At 35.5% G+C, this 19253-nt stretch overlaps 3 protein-coding genes across 5 annotated transcripts in view; 2 read left to right on the forward strand and 1 right to left on the reverse strand.

The window, feature by feature from the left end:
- The window catches only part of Mip (Myoinhibiting peptide precursor), a 254565-nt gene that overhangs the window by 215783 nt on the left and 19529 nt on the right, over window positions 1-19253 (reverse strand). The gene's annotated exons all lie outside the window — the stretch shown is intronic.
- Window positions 8465-11686, forward strand: LOC141483029 (uncharacterized). 2 transcript variants are annotated; one of them, XM_074177188.1, is made up of 2 exons: window positions 8465-8684; window positions 8743-11686. In XM_074177188.1, the coding sequence occupies exon 2, from the start codon at window positions 8789-8791 to the stop codon at window positions 11669-11671; it is 2883 nt and encodes a 960-aa protein (XP_074033289.1). In that variant the 5' UTR covers window positions 8465-8684; window positions 8743-8788; the 3' UTR covers window positions 11672-11686. The 2 variants fall into 2 exon arrangements, with proteins under 2 accessions (XP_074033289.1, XP_074033290.1); XM_074177189.1 differs by lacking the exon at window positions 8465-8684 and having other exon boundaries at window positions 8695-9290; window positions 9739-9866.
- On the forward strand, window positions 11712-14321 carry LOC141482948 (uncharacterized). The gene has a single exon (XM_074176990.1). It carries the CDS (start codon window positions 11712-11714, stop codon window positions 14319-14321), a length of 2610 nt encoding a protein of 869 aa, XP_074033091.1.

Below are 19253 nucleotides of genomic sequence, written 5' to 3' on the forward strand. Positions count from 1 at the left end.
AAACTGCTAAAAAGTAAGGGCCCAAGGATGAATCTTTGTAGCACTCCTTTTGATACCGGTAGAACATCCGATACAACTCCATCCACAAAAACTTTTTGAGTACGATTTTTCAGATAGTTTACTTAAAGTGACCCTGCTTTCTGAGAAAACCCAAAGTAGGCAAGTTTGTTACACAAAATATCGTGATCAATAGTGTCGGATGCTTTGCTATAATCCAGACTGAGATCTAGGAATACTTTTTGATTCCATAATGCTTTTCATTGATAAATAGTAACATGTACTTTTCAAAACTACTCAGTAGGAAATCAAAATTCAAAATGATCGTCAACCTATCATAAATCCATCAAGTTTATGTACCCTAATACAGTATGCATTGCATGTATACAATGTTGATAATGTATTAGGACTTCATAATTCGCAACCACCAATATATTCATCTACTAATTATCCAAAAACATATCATTGAAAATATTTTCCGATGATATAAACACACATTTTCAACAGGGGAATAATAAAAACCAAAAAATTAATTTATAAAGCATTAAATAATCGAATTACGAATACCTCTTCAAATTATGCTCTACAAGTAATAACCGACAAAAATGTAATTTGTTGCAGCTGTGCCAACACAAATTATCACTTCAATTCATCCCCATACAAGCATTTTAAAACTGAAACTACACTCAGGTGCATGAAAACGGCCACCTTGAAATGTTAGCAAATTTTGATTTCGAATTTTTTTTTTTATTTTCAGTCCCTCTCTCATAATTTTTTGATGAATGGAAATAAATTCATTTCAAATTCATTCACATTCGAAAATATTTCCTGATAAGGCTCGATTTATACACATCATACGGAGAGAAATAAAGTTGTTTCCATCATCTAGGTTTGAGACACACTGTGGTGAAAAACACCTCTTGGTCGATCGGTAGCCGGTCGGTTCGACGTGCGTGCTTTGTTCACTCACTCAAATCGACCGCCGTGTTGGTCGCTGGTTCAAGCCCCAGGCTGAACGATCGATTTTCACTTGCTATCGTCCAACCCGTGTAAGATATCACACGTTAAAAGTTAAGACCTCGTTAGTCCTTAGCTCGCACAAGTTTCGACTTATGAGGGTTGTCGTTCGTAGGGGTGCTACAGCTGGTTAACGGAAAAGCAGATTTTAAACACTCAAAACCATTTTTTATAGAAATTTGGCTCATTTTCAATACACTGTTTTTATTTTCATTTTGATTTCACGATTCATTTCAAATTCATGAAATAATGAATGAAGCTTCACGTTTTCCCTGCGTGTTCTTTATTTAAAAAAAATTATGGTAAAACTAACAATAAAACGATATGATGAGCAGCAAATGGTTGAAAATGAAACCAAAGAATCTATTTTAGTTGCCTCCTCTAGCTTGGACAATAGCTTCCATTCTCCTAGCCATTCCACAAATTAGTGTTAAAATAAACCCCTGTGGCATGTTATTCCACTACTCTGTGAGCTGAACACGTGGTTCATATTTGTTTGTAAGTGGTCTTTCTCGACTTCTCACATGTCTACCGTAATCCCCGACATACTCCATATGATTTGCATTCGGAAAGCATTCTTGATCGTGGCATATGACGGATATCTAGAGGAAAAGAGAAAATGCAATAATGTTTTAATTGAATAGAACTGGCCGATACTTGATCAAAATCCACATTAAAACTAATTAATACAGTTTATTGTATGATTTTCACTATAAAGAGTTTCACAAAAACCGCGACACGTGTTTTGCTACAATAGCTTTCTCAAGCGTAAACTAAAAGTTACTATTAAATTACAACCAATTTATAATCTAAGGTATTACCTAATCGTATGCCTAATTTCCAATACCTCAATAGGTAAGGTATGAATCCATTAACTAGGGTAATTCCGGGGAGACGGCCGTACAGGAGAGGCGGCCAATAGAAAAAAGTTCAAGTAATAATCAATAGATGGCACTAGTCATCGTTCAGTTCGGTTCGCATCGGCACGGGTAACATCTGTCAGTGAATTTTTTGTCGAAAAAGTAATGAAACGGTGAGTAATTTGACTTTGTTTTTTATCATGCATGCGAGTTAAGTACTGGGGTTAACATATTAAGTGGACACAGAAAGATTTTGAAAGTTATGTCCGTTTTCGTGCTTTCCCAGTGAAGTAATAAACTTCTCCGGTGTTCTAACCTCAAAATTACCCATTAACTTGAGAAATGGCTTTGATTACCTAATGTGGCCTTCTCACCCGGACAATTAGGAGAGATGGCCACAGTATTTACGGCACAGATAGCTATAAAAATGTAAGTCCTGATTTTGATTTATTTTTTATCTTCAATAATTTCCACAGATGCCGAACCAATATGTTCGGAAGGTGGTTGCTGGTCGAGGTGAATGCGGCGAAGAAAATTTAAAAAATGCTATGGAAGAAGTACAAAATCGAGGGATAGGGCCTATTTTGTTTACAAAATACCAAGAAAAACACTTAAAAGAAGGTTAAAACTAAATAAGAATTCTAAAGGATCTAGGGGACCGTCATCTACCTTCGCTACATATAATGAAAAAAGACTGAGCAAGCATTTAAAAGACATGCAGTCAAGAGGCTTTCCTTTGACTGTAAATGATTTAAGAATAATTGCGGATTTAAGTTTGCTGAGCAATAAGGAAAACATTGATTCTGTAAAATATCTGAAAAAGCGGGCTATGATTGGTTGAAAATGTTTCTGAAAAGAAATTCCGATATTTCATTGAGGAAATTAGAAGGGGTGTCATACGCCGGAAGTCAAGGGATGAATAAATCAGAGGTAAACGCCTATTTTGAAATGCTTGAGAAAACTCTCAATGATAATGGCCTAATAAATAAACCTGGCAATATTTACAACATGGACGAGTCCGGGTTGCGGTTAAATAATCGACCAGGCCATGTTTTGGCTGAAAAAGGTTCCAAGGCTGTAGCTATGTCAACCTCTACAGAAAAAGGATAAACGATAACGGTAATTGGTTGTTGTAATGCTGTGGGTAATTTTATGCCTCCAGCGTGCATTATGAAAGTACAACGAAAGAAACCTGAATTCGAAGATGGACCTCCTCCAGGTTCAGTAGTTTATATGTCACAAAAATCCGCCTATATAACCTCCGACATATTTATGGAATGAATTAAATCGCATTTCTTGCCTCGAAAACAAGATTGAAAAGTCCTCCTTTTGCTGGACGGTCATTCTATACACTACAATTCAGTTAAAATGCTGTAGTTTGCTAATGATAATGACATCATCTTACTCTCAATGCCGTTACACACGTCCCATTACCTTCAGCTGCTGGATGTTGCTGTTTTCAAGTCTCTCAAAATTTACTTCTATGAATCCTACAGGTTATGGATGAACCAGCACCCTGAACGTCTTCTAACAAGACAACAATTTGGACTCTTATTATACCAAGTCTGTGGCAAATCAGCGACAAGTGGAAATGCAATATGAAAGAATGAAAATGATATGCAAAATGAAAGAAATGTCGGACATGTAGCGCAGGCCCTATCAATTTCAGATCCAGGCCCAAGTACATCCATTCAGACGGTGGATCAACCAACACCAACAAGAGTACTTAACGTAGTGTCTCCACTGCATGTGAAACTACACGAAGTTCGCAAACGAGCGAAACAAGTAAGCATTCTTTTGACATCTAAAGAGGATATTGAAAAATGGAAAATGAAAGCAAATGAAAAAGAAAATAGGGAACAAAAGTAAAAAAAAACAAATATAATCAAAACAAACACTAAGACTGATAAACCTGAGGAAAAAAAGAGTATAAAGAAACAAAAGGTAATTCTGTCTGATAGCAGCTGCGAAGAAATTCCCATCGTTTTCAATGATATCTCTGAAAGTGAAACTGGAGACAGGGAGAAAGATAACTGCAGAGGTTGTGGTGATAATTCTTATAAGACAAAACTGATAGAAGATTGGATACAATGCAATATTTGCATGTTCTGGGTTCATGAAAATTGCACCGAGTTTGAGGACATACTTATGGCTATGGCTATCACTCCCGGACATCCTGGGAGAGATAGCCTGTCCTAATTTTTTTATAAGTTTAAAATACGTTATTGCATTTGTCAAATTGATTTATCGTTAATATTTAATAAGAATTATGAGTAAAGTTCAATTTTTTCTATTAATTAATGTTTTATTCATTATTATTCCTCCACAGTTGAGTTTTGAAGTTACTAGAGCCATCTCCACCGGAATTACTCTATATGAATAAATTTTTTTTGAAAGTACCGTAAATATACTCAACTATTCTTACCTGGAAATGAACAGATTCAATAATGGTGAATTATTCAATTCACTTTGATCGTTCATAAAATATTAAGAGTTTTTGAATTTGCTTATTTCCATACTCTCCTTGAGTTTCAAACCTTTCTTCTGGCAAAGGAGGGGCTTGTATTCATAGTTGAACTCATGTCCTTCTGTGATTAAATGAGTGGCAAATGTGGAATTTATTTTTACATTCTGGAAACTATTTTTATGTTCCTTTATGCGGACTTTGAACGTTCTTTCAGTTTGATCTATATAAAACATCGGACATGACCCACATGATAACTTATACACTCTCGATTTTTCTGAAACTGAAACTGAAAGAATAACAAAGATAAAAGATAAAATCGTAGAAAATGAACATCATAACGGGATGCCTCACGTTAAATTCTTCAAGTTACCATCTCACGCGATATCGCATTAAATGTTTATCATTTCTTGAACAAATACTGGCTCTAGAAATAGTGTGCTTGTGACAGTTCTCTGCTGACTGATAGCCATGCAGGCTCTCCTGAGTGAATTTTTCAGTTCCTCAATATTTTCAAATTTTGTTCTGAATACTTTATTTTTTATGGAGTCACAATGAAAAATCTACGAGAGAAAGGTCCGGTATATCCATCTTCCTGGTATAGTTGTAAAAGCATATCCACTTTTTCGTCATTGAAAAAATCGCTCACCAACTCAACTTGTTGTATTTTGTGTTTGACAATTAACTTGACATTTACATTCATGCATTTCATGACAAGAAATGATCGCGTATCATGTTTCTCCTGACTATCATCTATGACTTTTTCAACACAGTATTTAATCAGTAATGAACCTTTATTAGTGAAATTATGAAACAATGAAAATCAATTGGCGTTCCGGGGCGACTTCATTGATTCCAGTGGCGTATTTGCTTTTTCAGCTACAGGAAAACCCTGAAAAACCTGCAGCACCACATCATCTGAAGATCTTGATCGGCCAATGTCCTCTCTCATAAAACAAAATGTAGGGTGTCTCCAGAGGCTCCAATAAATTTAATACATCCCCAGAACACTTCGTGATACGACTATCGTCAAACATAAACCAGAACGTTTCGTCTCTAAACAAGGCGTAATAATGACCAAATTCAACCCCAGAACCACAGTGAACAATGACTGCATGAATATTATAATAGTGGTCTGCTAGATTGAAGTGTTCTTCTATTTCGAACCTTCGAAATAGTTTGGTGCTTCCGTCAGAGGTGGAGTCTTGTTTGAAGATCATCAGTGTTATTATTACATCGACTGGTGCCTCAGCTATACTTGTTTCCTCATAACAGTCAGTTAATTTGGCGCATGTTTGGCAATACAGTCGATCATCACCTGTTGAAAATTCCATTTTCAGATGATTCAACAATAAGCTTTGCACGGACTGGTTATTAGTCATATTAGGAAACGCTAGATGAAGTTCCAGAAATTCACATACGTTTTTGCTACCTCTTGAACATTTACTACAAAGTAAACAAGTGAGGATTTTTCCAGCTAAATATTTACGATCACAAGACGAGATATACTGTACGGAATCTTTCAATTCAGAGCGGTCAGGAATATTGATGCTGTCATTGTTTTGCCCACGAAGAGTATTCCTTTTGTTGTCCTAACGAGTATCTAGTGGACTTCAAAGGCTCCACGAAATCAGTTGGAGGGAAATATGATACATTCTTACGATACTGCATGCTGCATGAACGTGTGTTTGAGTTTGGTGAATAAGTAGGAAACATTCTTGTTCTCGTCCATCATTGAAACCTCGTTCTTGAAAGTTTTCGTCATGAACAACACTTGTGAAATACTATTCATGTAGCAAGTGTTTCGTAAATGATCTAATCCAATTTTAATCTAAAAATTTTCAGGACAACTCCCTACTGATTCGGAAGGAACAAAATTGTTTCACATAATCTGCATAAGGACCATTTCTCAAGCTGCGATCGATCCTTCCAAGTGAAGAAAGATTTCGTAGAGGGATCGATTCGACTCTTGCTTCATGAAGCTTTTCCACTGAAAGTGAACCAGAACCACGAGGACTATAACTCATATTTGGGAGGCAAGAATGACCTAAGTTCATTGACCGCACTGGGAAAAAAAGAAGGTGGATCAATCACTTGTGAATTAACCTTGATAGGAGACTGATGAATATCCACATATCTCGGCTTGTTTCGAAGAGATTTCAGTTCCGTACTGAAATTAGGGCAATGCATGATCTCATCAAAATTATGTAAAGGAGAAATAGTTCCAAGGATCGAAGCAGCATTACCACGTTGAATAGCGATACTAATTCTTTCTATCAAAAAAGAGGTAGAACGGTGATCTTTCGTTGCTTGGCCTATTCTTCTTCCCAGTTCATGAACGAATAACAGAGACTCCGGGCCATAAACACCAAAAGTTTCAACCGCTACTGGATGGAACAGATAGTTGTTACCAAGATTTTGGTATTTTTTCTTTTCAATTTTTCGCCGCACAATGCTGCGGTTCCAGCAGACTTCGAACTTCCGGCTAGATGGGAAGCCGCGACAGTGTCAACGCAAGTGAAGTCCCAATTAATTCTTGTTGATTCACTAATTTTCTGAACAGAAATATTTGTGAGCTATTTTCAAGAGAAATTTGGAAATTATGAATGGCTTGGTTTTGATACACAAATTATTGGATTTCAGTGAATATAAATATATAGGATCTCTATGAACGACCTTACCGACGCGACGGGAACTCTGGATTTCAGTAACATTCGGATATTCGAGCTCTTAATGAAAAAATAATAGAATATTGATGATGTTTTCGGGAAAAAAGTCGAGAAATATATATATTGTATCACATTGATGAATTTTTATCTACAGTGACTACCAAAATGTATAAAAAAATATACAGGTCCGTATTTAAAAAAGATGTATTGATGATGGATTTCAATGAGCGAAACGTCACATCGAAAAATGGGTAGAACCAGATTATAAGAAACATGAAAGGAAACAAAAAGTTCATTTGTCATTTTCTGTTATCATGTTTGTTTTCTGATGAGCCCAAATAATGATAGAATAAGAATATGTTCAATAAGATGTCTATCGAGAGGAACCAATGATACCAGAAGATATGAAGAAAAGGTTTAGAGAAGGTTTTCGGTCTATCAGAAGATCGAATTTAATTGAAGTTTAAAGGTAATTTGTTGATAGACTACATTCATGCATAGCTCAAAATGGAAGAATGTTTGGACATCTATTGTGAATTTGTGTGTGTGAAAATTGTTTGTTTTCATTGTTTTGTCCAACACTGAATAAAAAAAAACATTACTGGTTCTATTTGATAACTTTTCCATACTTTCTTCGAACATTATTTATTTTCGAATGGAAATAAAATAGTCAATCCCTACAGTTTATGAAAGCTCATAGTGTGGACTATTTTGAGATGGTCCTATGTACAGGGTGTTCCATAAATCGTAAAATAACTGAAATTTTCTTTGACACACAGTACCGTAATATTCTATGATTCATAAAGCAAAATGGTGATTATTAATCAATTGTAATATGTATTCGTACAAAAAATCATTGATAATGTAACAAATCGATAGAACTGTTGAACAGAATCCTTGAAGAGACGTTTTTTCGAAAAATACACACTGTCTGTTATGTACAACATGTCCTTGAAATACTATCTGGAATCAGTCGGCAGATTGAAACTTCGATTCATCGGTGCATGTGGAATTGAAATTATTCCAACTTCTGGTTGTATTTCCTTGTAGATTACTGTGCTTCGCTTCAACTTCCTAGCTGAATACGTGCATTCCAAACTTCAACGCATTCAGAAGTTATGCTTACATGTGGTTTATTTCACAATACACCCTTCCAAGATCACTTTACTCAATGTTAGTTACAGGAACTATTCTATTTTTCCAAAAAATTCAAAATATCTAAATCGATCCATTTCTGGGGAAAAATATATAATTAGTTAACTAGTTTAGTCATTCAGTTTGATTACATTACTTAATTTGTTAATTAAATGACTGGTACAATGCATTTGAAAACGGTCGGAATTAGGTGGAAGATTTGCTCAGCTCTGGTCTTCTATCAACATCCTCAACTGAACTCATCATTGCTGAAGTAAATACTGAAAATCGCTGTTTAACTAGTGCCAGTAGACCTGAATTTCCTGCAAACACTTCTGTTGAGTTTTATTTGAATAAGAATCACTTTGTATTTGTTTTGACATTTTGAAAAATAGTTGAATGACAGTTTTTGTAAACAAGAAGAATAAAAAACCGCTTTGAAGAAAAAGGAAAAAGTTTGCGTTTTATTTATAGCAGTATATTCAGAAACGATAAACATTGTGCCGGTCTTCGAGCGGATATACTAATAGTGCACATTTCTAGGTAAATATAAACATTGTGCCGGTCTTCGAGCGGATATACTAATAGTGCACATTTCTAGGTAAATATAAACATTGTGCTGGTCCTTCAGCCTAGAGAACGGCAAAATGGAAACACGTAGCAAGACTGCCAAAGCAAAAAGCGAGAGTCATAAAAAGGATGTCACCACCATTAGCGAAGTTAGAAAAGTTGACAATGCTGAACGCGATGCCACAGAAGACAAGTTATCTGTAGTCTCGTCCAGTAGAAGCAGTAGAAATGATGGTGCACAGTCTAAATCGGTTTCAGTATCTTTATCTGTGAGATCCAATGCAAGTATTTATATGAGAAAACTCATGGAAGTCCAGGTAAAAGCTGACGAAAAAATGGCTATATTGTTGTCTAAGCAGTTCGAAATGGAAAAGCAAATGATTGAAAATAGGTTGGCATTAGAAAAAGCTAGACTAAGTGAGAAATTTGATTTGGGAGTAAGTAATACATACCGTTCGGAACGTGACAACATTTCGTTCAGAAATTCACATCATTCAAAAGATGACGAGATTTCTTGTGTTGATTCTGAAGTGAAAGTGCGTAATTGGTTGCAAAATACGGACGTCAAGAATATGACAGGTAAGAGGTCGTTCCACAAAAGTCAAATTGACAATACTCATAATAGTACAAGGGCTTCGTTCGAAAATAATACAGGGGCAAGACATACACATTATAGAAAAAATGAAGAAGCTTCAGGTGCAGAAATTAGGCAGTTGTTGGCGAGACAATCAATTGACAAAGATTTACCAATTTTTTCTGGAGAAACTATTGAATGGCCAAGTTTTTATCAACAATTCCTTTCAACAACTAACTTATTGGGTTTAACAGATGAAGAAAATATGTGTAGGTTGAGGAAAGCTTTGAAAGGGGATGCTAGACGATCAGTGGAGGGATTGTTGTTATCTATTTCATCAATCAAACCGATTATCGACATTTTGATTAGTAGATACGGTCGAGCAGATTTGATTGTGAAAAGTCTGGTCAATAAAGCCAAGAATTTTCCTATAATGAAAAATAATGATTTCAGGTCTCTAACACATTTTGCGGAAGATGTATCAAATCTGGTGGTTACCCTAGAAACCATGAACATGCAGAACTATTTGGATTGCCCTCAAATTCTGGAGGAAATTTTACAAAAGTTACCCTACAACATGCAGCTTTCATGGGGTGAAAAAGTACTTGAGAAGAATGGTAAGAGCACTTTACAAGAATTTAAAAAGTGGCTGTGGAGAAAGTCGGAAGCAGCAAGCTACGCTCAATCTATGAATGTGGGTAAGCCTTCTACAAATCAGGTATCTGGTAAGTTCTCTCAAAATCAGCCTCATAAAGAGAGATTTAAAACAACTCTTGTTACTTCTCAAGAGAAGAGTACTTCAGTTCGCAAATGTATCATGTGTGAAGAGAAACATATAATAGATAAATGCAAAACTTATTTGGATCTCTCGATAGACAAAAAATGGGATTTCGTAAAAAGTAATGGTATATGTTTTTCTTGTTTGGGAACATCTCACAAAATAAAATGTTGTCGTAACAAAAAGAAATGTGGGGTAAACAACTGTGAAAAAATACATCATAAAAGTCTTCATAATGACGCATTTGATAAAAATAAGGAGAAAAATGATACTGTTAGTCTAGAAATAGTTGCTCATACCACAAAATCATTCAGTACAGAAATTTTATTGAAAATCGCTCCGGTTATAATAAGATCTTCTCAGAATGAACTTGAAATTTATGCATTATTTGACGAAGCTTCAACGGTAACTCTTCTTGATCAAGATTTAGCAGACAAGATGAACCTCGTTGGCGAAGAAACAGAGTTAGGTTTAAAGTGGACCCACGAAGACACTTGCAAGAGATTATTTTCAAAAAAAGTGAGTTTTGAAATAGCTGACAAAAATAGGACCACATTTTATCAGATGGAAAATGCATATACAGTGAAAGACATGGATCTTCCTAGGCAAACGGTTGATGGAAAAAGACTAAAAGAAAAATGGAGCCATCTGGAATATATAGATTTTGCTAGTATGGCTCAAGCAAAACCGCAATTGTTGATAGGACAAGATAACTGGGATCTAATCACTAGTCGAGAAGTAATTGAAGGTCCTAAGAATTCGCCAGCGTTATCAAAAACTAAATTGGGATGGATAGCACATGGAAATTTGAGAGAATTCAGAGGTAGACAAGATAGCAATACTGTTCTTCATATTTTCCATAATCAGATGAACTGTGATGAAAAATTACATGAAGAAATCAAGAATTATTTTTCCACGGAGTCATTTGGCGTCAAAATTTCTGAAGATAGATCAATGAATTCGGAAGACAAAAAAGCAGTTCAAATAATGGAATCAGTTTCAAGAAGAATAGGAGATGGAGACCGTTGGGAAACTGGTTTGTTATGGAGAGATGATAGTTCAACTTTACCAGAAAGTAAGTATAAAGCTCTTCAAAGACTTCAGTATCTTGAAAGAAGAATGACTAAAGATTTGGAATTCGCTATGACCTACAAACAGAAAATAGAAGAATATTTAGAGAAAGACTATGCAGAGAAAGTGATAGAAGGAAATGAAGAATCAAGTAAGGTATGGTATTTGCCACATTTTGGAGTCGTAAATGAAAATAAACCCGGCAAATTGAGGTTCATCTTTGATGCGGCTGCCAAGGTGGAAGGAAAATGTTTGAATGATTTTTTATTGAGAGGACCTGATTTATTGAATTCTCTTGTTGGAGTTATTTTCAAATACAGAGAGAAAGATGTAGCTTTCTCAGCAGATATTCGAGATATGTTCCACAGAATAGTTATCAGAAAAGAAGATCGTGCTGGACAACGATTTCTCTGGAGAAATAATTCCAATGAAGAACCTAGCACCTATGAAATGAAGGTGCTAATTTTTGGTTCTGTGGGCTCGCCTTTTTCGGCACAATATATTAAAAATCGAAATGCTTTAGAGTTTCCAGAATAAGTATCCTCAAGCTGTAAATGGAATAATAAATAGGCATTATATGGATGATTATCTGGACAGTGTGTACACAGATGAAGAAGCTATTCGCCTCATAAAGGAAGTCATTTTCATCCACAGACAAGGAGGATTTGAACTGAGAGGATGGGTATGCAATTCGAAAGAAGTTTATAGACATATTCCAGAAGAACTTAGGGGTGATGAAAAACTTCTGCAAGAAAGAAACAATTTGTCGCAGAGAATTCTCGGTTTGAAATGGATTCCATCATCCGATCATTTGGCGTTTTCTTTGAATTCTTCAAAAATGAAAAAAATAATTTCGAAAGGAAAAAATCCAACAAAGAGGCAGATCCTCAAAATAGTGATGTCTCTTTATGATCCTCTAGGACTCCTCGCACACTATGTCATTAGAGCAAAAATTCTTTTACAGGATATATGGAGAAGTGGCATAGGTTGGGATGATGAGATAACTCATAATCAGAATATTAAATGGGAGAAATGGATTGATGTATTTGCGAAAATTGAAGATCTCAAGATACCTAGGTGTTATGCATTGAACTTCATTTATGATTTTGATTTACAGTTTCACATCTTCTGTGACGCGAGTGAGCAAGCGTTTTCGGCAGTAGGTTATTTCAGATTTGAGAAGAACGAAAACATTCATGTCTCTTTGGTGATGGCAAGGACGCAAGTAGCACCTCTAAAGCCAATAACAATTCCACGTTTGGAACTTCAAGCCGCTGTAATGGGTTCCAGATTGGCAATAACAATAAGGAAAGAACATTCATTCGAAGTGAATCAAACACACTTTTGGACAGACTCGAAAACGGTTTTGTGTTGGTTGAGATCAGAACCAAGAATGTTCAAAACTTTTATTACGCATCGAGTGGGCGAGATTCAGGAGAACACGAAAATTCCTGACTGGCATTGGATTCCTTCCAATCTGAATATAGCAGATGAAGCTACTCGAGATACAAAAGACATAAATCTACAAGAAAACAGTCAGTGGTTTCAAGGTCCGGAATTTTTATACAATAAACGAGAATTTTGGCCAATGGAACAAAAAAGAATAGACAAGGACGAAGAAATTCAAGAAAATCCAGAAACCTTCGAACTTAAACATGAATTCATATTATTGACAGTTTCACATAGAATTGAATATTTACCAGACATCACAAGATTTTCTGACTACATGAAATTGATAAGAAGCACAGCCTATGTTTTCAGATTTCAACATAATATCAAACAACTTGGCAAAAATCTCCAAAAACAAGAATTGACAATTGAAGAATTGAAGAGAGCAGAAAGAATTTGGAATAGGAAAGTGCAAGAGGATTGTTTTTCACAAGAATACCATCTTCTGATGAAAAATAGACCTATACAAAAATCAAGCAAACTTTATCAATTGTCACCATATATGGAAGATGATATTATTTGTTTGGGAGGAAGAACAGATAACTCTACAGAGCTCTCTCCTCAAGCAAAGAGGCCAATCATACTAGACAATAAACACACATTCACTAGATTACTTGTTCAATTTTATCATTCAAAAAATAATCATGCAGGTCTACAACAAACTCTAAATGAAATAAGGCAAAGATTTTGGATACTGCAGGCCAGAAAACTGGTAACTAAAACAATAAGGTTTTGCAATTTCTGTAGCATAAGAAGAACAAAACCTCAGGTTCCTGCAATGGGACAACTTCCAGAGCAACGACTGCAGAAACCACCTAGAGCATTCACCTATACTGGAATGGATTATTTTGGACCCATGGAAGTTTCTATTGGACGAAGAAAAGAAAAAAGATATGGAGTAATCTTCACATGTCTTTCAATTAGAGCTATCCATATAGAGATCGCAGAATCTCTCACCACAGATTCAGCGATTTTAGCAATAAGGAGATTCATTTCTAGGAGGGGACAGCCTTTATCAATTTGGAGCGACAATGGTTCAAATCTTACTTCAGCAAACCGAGAATTGAAGGAGATAATCAGAAATTTAGACGAAGATTTGATCAAGAGGAAGATGGTATCTCAGGAAATTGATTGGAAGTTTATTCCACCAGCAAGCCCACATATGGGTGGAATATGGGAGCGCATGGTACGATCGGTGAAAGATGGACTGAAAAAGATTCTGAACGAAAAAGCACCTAAGCAAGAAGTTCTTTTAACTTTGCTAGCAGAAGTGGAACATATAGTAAACAGTAGACCTCTGACATATGTATCTTCCGATGGAGAGGATTTCGAAAGTCTTACACCAAATCATTTCCTCATAGGTACATCTAGCATAGCAAAGCCACCTATAACTTTTGATGCAAATGAAATCAATTACGATTTGAAAAAACGTTGGCAGTTTTCACAACAACTTGCAGAACATTTCTGGAATCGTTGGATAAGGGAATACATACCCACACTCACAAAGAGATGCAAATGGTTTCAAGAAAAGAAAAATGTAGCAAAGGGTGATATTGTCATACTCATGGATAATAAGCTACCAAGAAACAATTGGCCATTAGGAAAAATTGTTGACGTACACCCTGGTAAAGATGGAAGAGTAAGAGTCGTAGATATCAAGATTCAAGACAATATTTATCGCCGCCCTGTTGCCAAGCTGTGTCCAATTCAGTTATTAGAAGGAAGTATTCAAAACTAGTTCATTGTTTGAATACAGGGGGGAGAATGTTGAGTTTTATTTGAATAAGAATCACTTTGTATTTGTTTTGACATTTTGAAAAATAGTTGAATGACAGTTTTTGTAAACAAGAAGAATAAAAAACCGCTTTGAAGAAAAAGGAAAAAGTTTGCGTTTTATTTATAGCAGTATATTCAGAAACGATAAACATTGTGCCGGTCTTCGAGCGGATATACTAATAGTGCACATTTCTAGGTAAATATAAACAACTTCATCGCGTAAAGATCACTGAAGTCATGTTAGGACGAGTCATATTCAATCCCACATCTATGAAACGCTTTGTACCTGATGATGAGACATGGGTTCACGAAATTGCTATGCAAACCAGTCGACAAACTTCGAACCGGGCTCTATTGGAAGGCGTCAGAATTGATCATGAGTGAAGGTGATGTTAACAGTTTTTTTCTATTACCGCAGTGTTGTGCACTCAAAATTATTGCCAAAAAGAGAGACAATAAAAGAAAAATATCTTCTGAGCGCTATGCGGCGTTTGAGAGAGCAAGCTCGTTGAAAAAGACCAGATACGAGTATGTGAGAGGAAAACTCATGAATTTTGCACCATTATAACGCACCATCTCACAAAACTAAAATTTTGAACGAATTTTTGACCAATTATTATCGAACATCCACCGTATTCACCTGATGTGGCTCTAACTCTTTTTACAAAACTCAAATTACCACCTTGAGACATCCGTTTTCAGTCGACAGATAACTCAAAAGATAATTCGCAGCGAGTACTGAAGTCGATTCTGAAAAATGCGTCTAAAAATATTTTGACTGTTGTTCGTTGTTCGTTGGCGTGAGGACTCTTTCACACAGGGAGCTTCACGTCTCTCGCTCCTATTCGGGAGCGTTTATTACTCCTACCTATCGCCCACTCACATCTGGAGCCTGACACCTTGAGGTCAGTCGTAGAATGGATCACACGCGAGCTGTTGCCATATACCTTCTCTACAGTCGACACAAACTTCGACAGAAACGTCAACGATCAGAAAAGGATAGATAAAGTTGCAAAATCTACGTTGAGCACCTTGCAGACTCACATCCAACTTTCTACGACTTAATTTGGGTCCTCAAAAATGTCGAGACTTTTATCTCAAAGAGCGGGTCGGTTGGAGACAGCACTAATTAACAGCTCTAGATCATAATCTGCCATGATAAATATTGTAAAGCGTCAATAAAGAAGAGCCATTTCACTTCTTGAGTGGAAGCCCTCACTTATCCTATTACATTTTGAGGAGGAGACGTGGCTCCGCGGCACGAGATGCAGGAGACGTGAGAGCCCTCGTCTCCCGAGACGTGGCGGCTCCCGCTCTTCCTCTGAAAGCTCCATTGGGCTCGTTGCATTTTGACGCTGAGAGCCTTCCTCTCTCTCTCTCTCTCGGGAGCTCTCCCTGTGAAAGGGCGCAAATAAAAAAAATCAGTGTATAAACATGGTTGATTCGTCTGCCAATTGACAATTAGTTTACTTGATAATCATATATATTGCAAGGAAACAATGACAGGCGGTAAAATATTGGAAAAAATCATTAGTTTTTTGTAAGTTCATTTGCGTCTGCCTGTACTTTAAACATTGCCAATTTGTCTGCCAACAGTTGTTGCAGGATATTTTAATTATGGAATTTTATTACATTCAAGAGGCAAACGGTAAAAAATGGTTCAGAGACACTGTAAAATAAGTGTTAATTAACTAATGCCTATTGATTATTAATACACCGGCAAACCGTCTGCCTTGTGAAAGTTCGTTCATTTCATGCTACTGTTAGTGTACGCTGTGCTTGACAAACGGCAGAAAATTAATATTAGTTAACCATTCTTTTGGTTGAATACAAAATTCATGCTTTAGCCAGAACACCATGTAACCGTCTGCCAATCATTTTTTGTGGGTTGCGTAACCTAGCCTTCCGGTCGCATGAATGACAGACGGTAAAATATTGGTCAAAGAAATTTTTTTTATGCAAACTAGAGTTGATGTATAACATGGGAAAAATGCGTTTAACGCATAATACTGTTGCTTGTGGCTGTAAATATGTGTCCTGAAGAAGGCAGACGGTAAAAAATGTGGTAAAAATTTCTGTCACGAGCTCCCGGTCTACATGTTTCAGTCGCTGCACTACAAATATCTACACAGATGTAACCACCATATGCAACAACAAAAATATCTTTCTTTATTATTTTTCGATTTTTTTGTGTTTTTGAGTTAATTATTTCACTTTTGTAGTCACAACCACAACACCACACCACCCGTTCTTGAACTAGTGAAATATAGTGAAATTATTACATTTTTGCATCAATGCTAATTGCTGAATATCAAAACTATATTTAGGTAAATGAACTTTTACTGGATCGATCATTACAATGCGTTGCACCGGGGCTATAAATTTGGAAAATAAAATATTTTCAGAAATTAGTATTTTCGATAATTTGACTTTTGACAGTATTGAACCCACTCAATATGTATATGATAGTTTCATGGCTAGAATGAGAAAACACTGATAGGTTAGAGGATCTTGAGTAAAACAAAAAAATGAAATACTTTGAACTATTTAGAATATACATTGGCGTTGTTTTTCTCATAGAAAAAAACCGATGGCTTGAGCGTAGCAAACCTGGATGAATTCAACAGTCTATCTTTTCTATATTTTTTTTCCCAACTTTCAACAGATAACAATTATTATATCTAAAAATCCACAAAAGATAGCATTCAAGTAGTACGCTGAACAAAGCAATGGAAAAACTAGTTCACACTCTTGGGTTCAACTTATTCTATTAATAAAGAGTCTCTAAGAGAAACTGAATAATTTCTCCACTGATGCAAACTAAAAACATTAATTCTTAACTCATTCAGGAGTTCATAAAGGTTAACTTTGTCTGCTTATATAAAACGATTGTCGCCAGAGACCAGTTGTTAATCACTTTGGGGTATATTTATGCGTAAAAAAATAAAATCAAAAACAGAGTTTAACAAACATGTCATTCGTGGTTATATTTTATTGAAATTTCATGTGTTATGGAATAAACAATAAATTGCACTTAAGCTTTGTCGCTGATGAATGAGCAGAATTTAGATTAAAAGTAATCACGTTCATATATCTTATAATATAATATTATGGGGCAACACATCACACGCTCATAGAATTTTCATATCCCAAAAGAGAATTATTAGGCTGATATTTGGTTTAGGTCCAAGAGACTCATGCAGAACATGCTTCAATCAGAACTCAATCCTGACTCTGCCTAGCATATACATCTATAAATGCATTCTATACCTCAGAGACCATCAGGAAATGTTTGAAAAAAATTCCAATTTTCATAGCTATCCCACAAGACAAGGAAACTCTATCAGGCTTCCCAAACATCACACAGCTCTATATGAGAACAGTCCATTTTATATGAGCATAAAACTTTTTAATTCTCTTTCCAGATACGTAAAATAGGTAAACAGTCAAATTACTTTCAAGTCCACTCTCAAAAAATACCTCTTGGAGAACGCCTTTTATAGTACTACAGAATTTCTTCAACACGGGCAAAACTGAAATCATTTGTTTTAATAATGTTTGTAATGTGTTTTACTTATATACACTCTAAATGAAATGTTCAATCATCTGTTTTAGCGACTGTTTTAGTGATGTTAGTAATGTGTTTCATATGTATATACATTTTTTATATTTATTCCTTAGAATACTCTATCTTTGAATGAGATATTCTTGTGACTGTGACGTTTTCAATATCATGTAAATGATCCAGATGGAATAGAAGAATTATTATTATTATTATACCCAGATTCGGCAATAAATTATCCAGATTTATCGAAGATATCCTAAGTTAACATACATTGGGGGAATTTTTGGCTGAGCAATAAGTGTGCACCGTTAACCACGAATTCAGATTCGAATTTAAGAACAAGATGAATGGAGATCGGATATCTCATCTTCCACTCAAGATTCCAGGATTTGAATATAATCGAAACTTCGTCCGATTGACGATTCATTAATAGAAAATGTTCGGTGATGATTCCTATCTGATGAAGCGAGATATTTTCAGTTCTCTTTTGATTTTCTTGCTTCGATAGTGATGTTGTCTACTGATTATTCATGTGATATAGAGAAACACGCTCTTTTAAAATATCTTTGAAGCACTATGAAAAAGACGTTTGTAAAAAATAGTGATTTACTTCGGAAAATTGCTTCGCCAAGAAATCCTAGAAAACCTCTCGTTTGAAAACATGTCATGTCATGTCATGTTGAAAAACATATCTACAATATGATAATAATAATAATAATAATCGATTTTATTGCCACTACATATAGATACCTATACATATGATAAAGTGAATGAAAAGTAGATATATGTACATATATGTACATAGAAGTGATAACTTCTAGACTATTAGGTGTATCAGGTATAGTTGAATGGTATGTGGAGAGGAATGTTTTCACATATTTTTCACTTTCCGGTCACTTCCGGTTTCAGCGGAAATGGCTCCGGTTCTGAATTTTTAAATGGAACACCCTGTATATTGTAACATTTTTGGATTTCTGAGACAATTCTGGATCAGAAACTGACATTTCCGGAAGTTTTTAAGTTTTTCAGCCTACTTGATTTTTTCAGAGTCACTTTTAAAATTGCATCTAGGTGGCCATGATCGGACGTAAACTAATCTATGGACCTCAGGTGATATCAGAAAATTGCAATAGCGGAGTTTTAGTAACTAGTGTGTTGAATATGAATGAGACAAGTTTACAAAATAACATTTTCGTGTCTAACTATTATTTTTCAAATGGCGACCATTTTTTGACAAGCACTTTCCGAAAAAAGGATTTTTTGACGAATCTAACGTTACTAATTTATTTGCGATTGGATCAACAAATTTAACAAATTTAACTAATAATT

The sequence above is a fragment of the Leptinotarsa decemlineata genome, unplaced genomic scaffold, assembly GCF_025532065.1.
Source record: "Leptinotarsa decemlineata unplaced genomic scaffold, Ldec_3_MD MMD2_tig00002159_RagTag_RagTag, whole genome shotgun sequence".
Lineage (NCBI taxonomy): Eukaryota > Metazoa > Arthropoda > Insecta > Coleoptera > Chrysomelidae > Leptinotarsa > Leptinotarsa decemlineata.

Bases quoted from the DNA above. Each gene is read 5' to 3' on its own strand.
- LOC141483029 (XM_074177188.1), top strand. From the start codon at position 8,789: ATGGAAACACGTAGCAAGACTGCCAAAGCAAAAAGCGAGAGTCATAAA.
- LOC141482948 (XM_074176990.1), top strand. From the start codon at position 11,712: ATGGATGATTATCTGGACAGTGTGTACACAGATGAAGAAGCTATTCGC.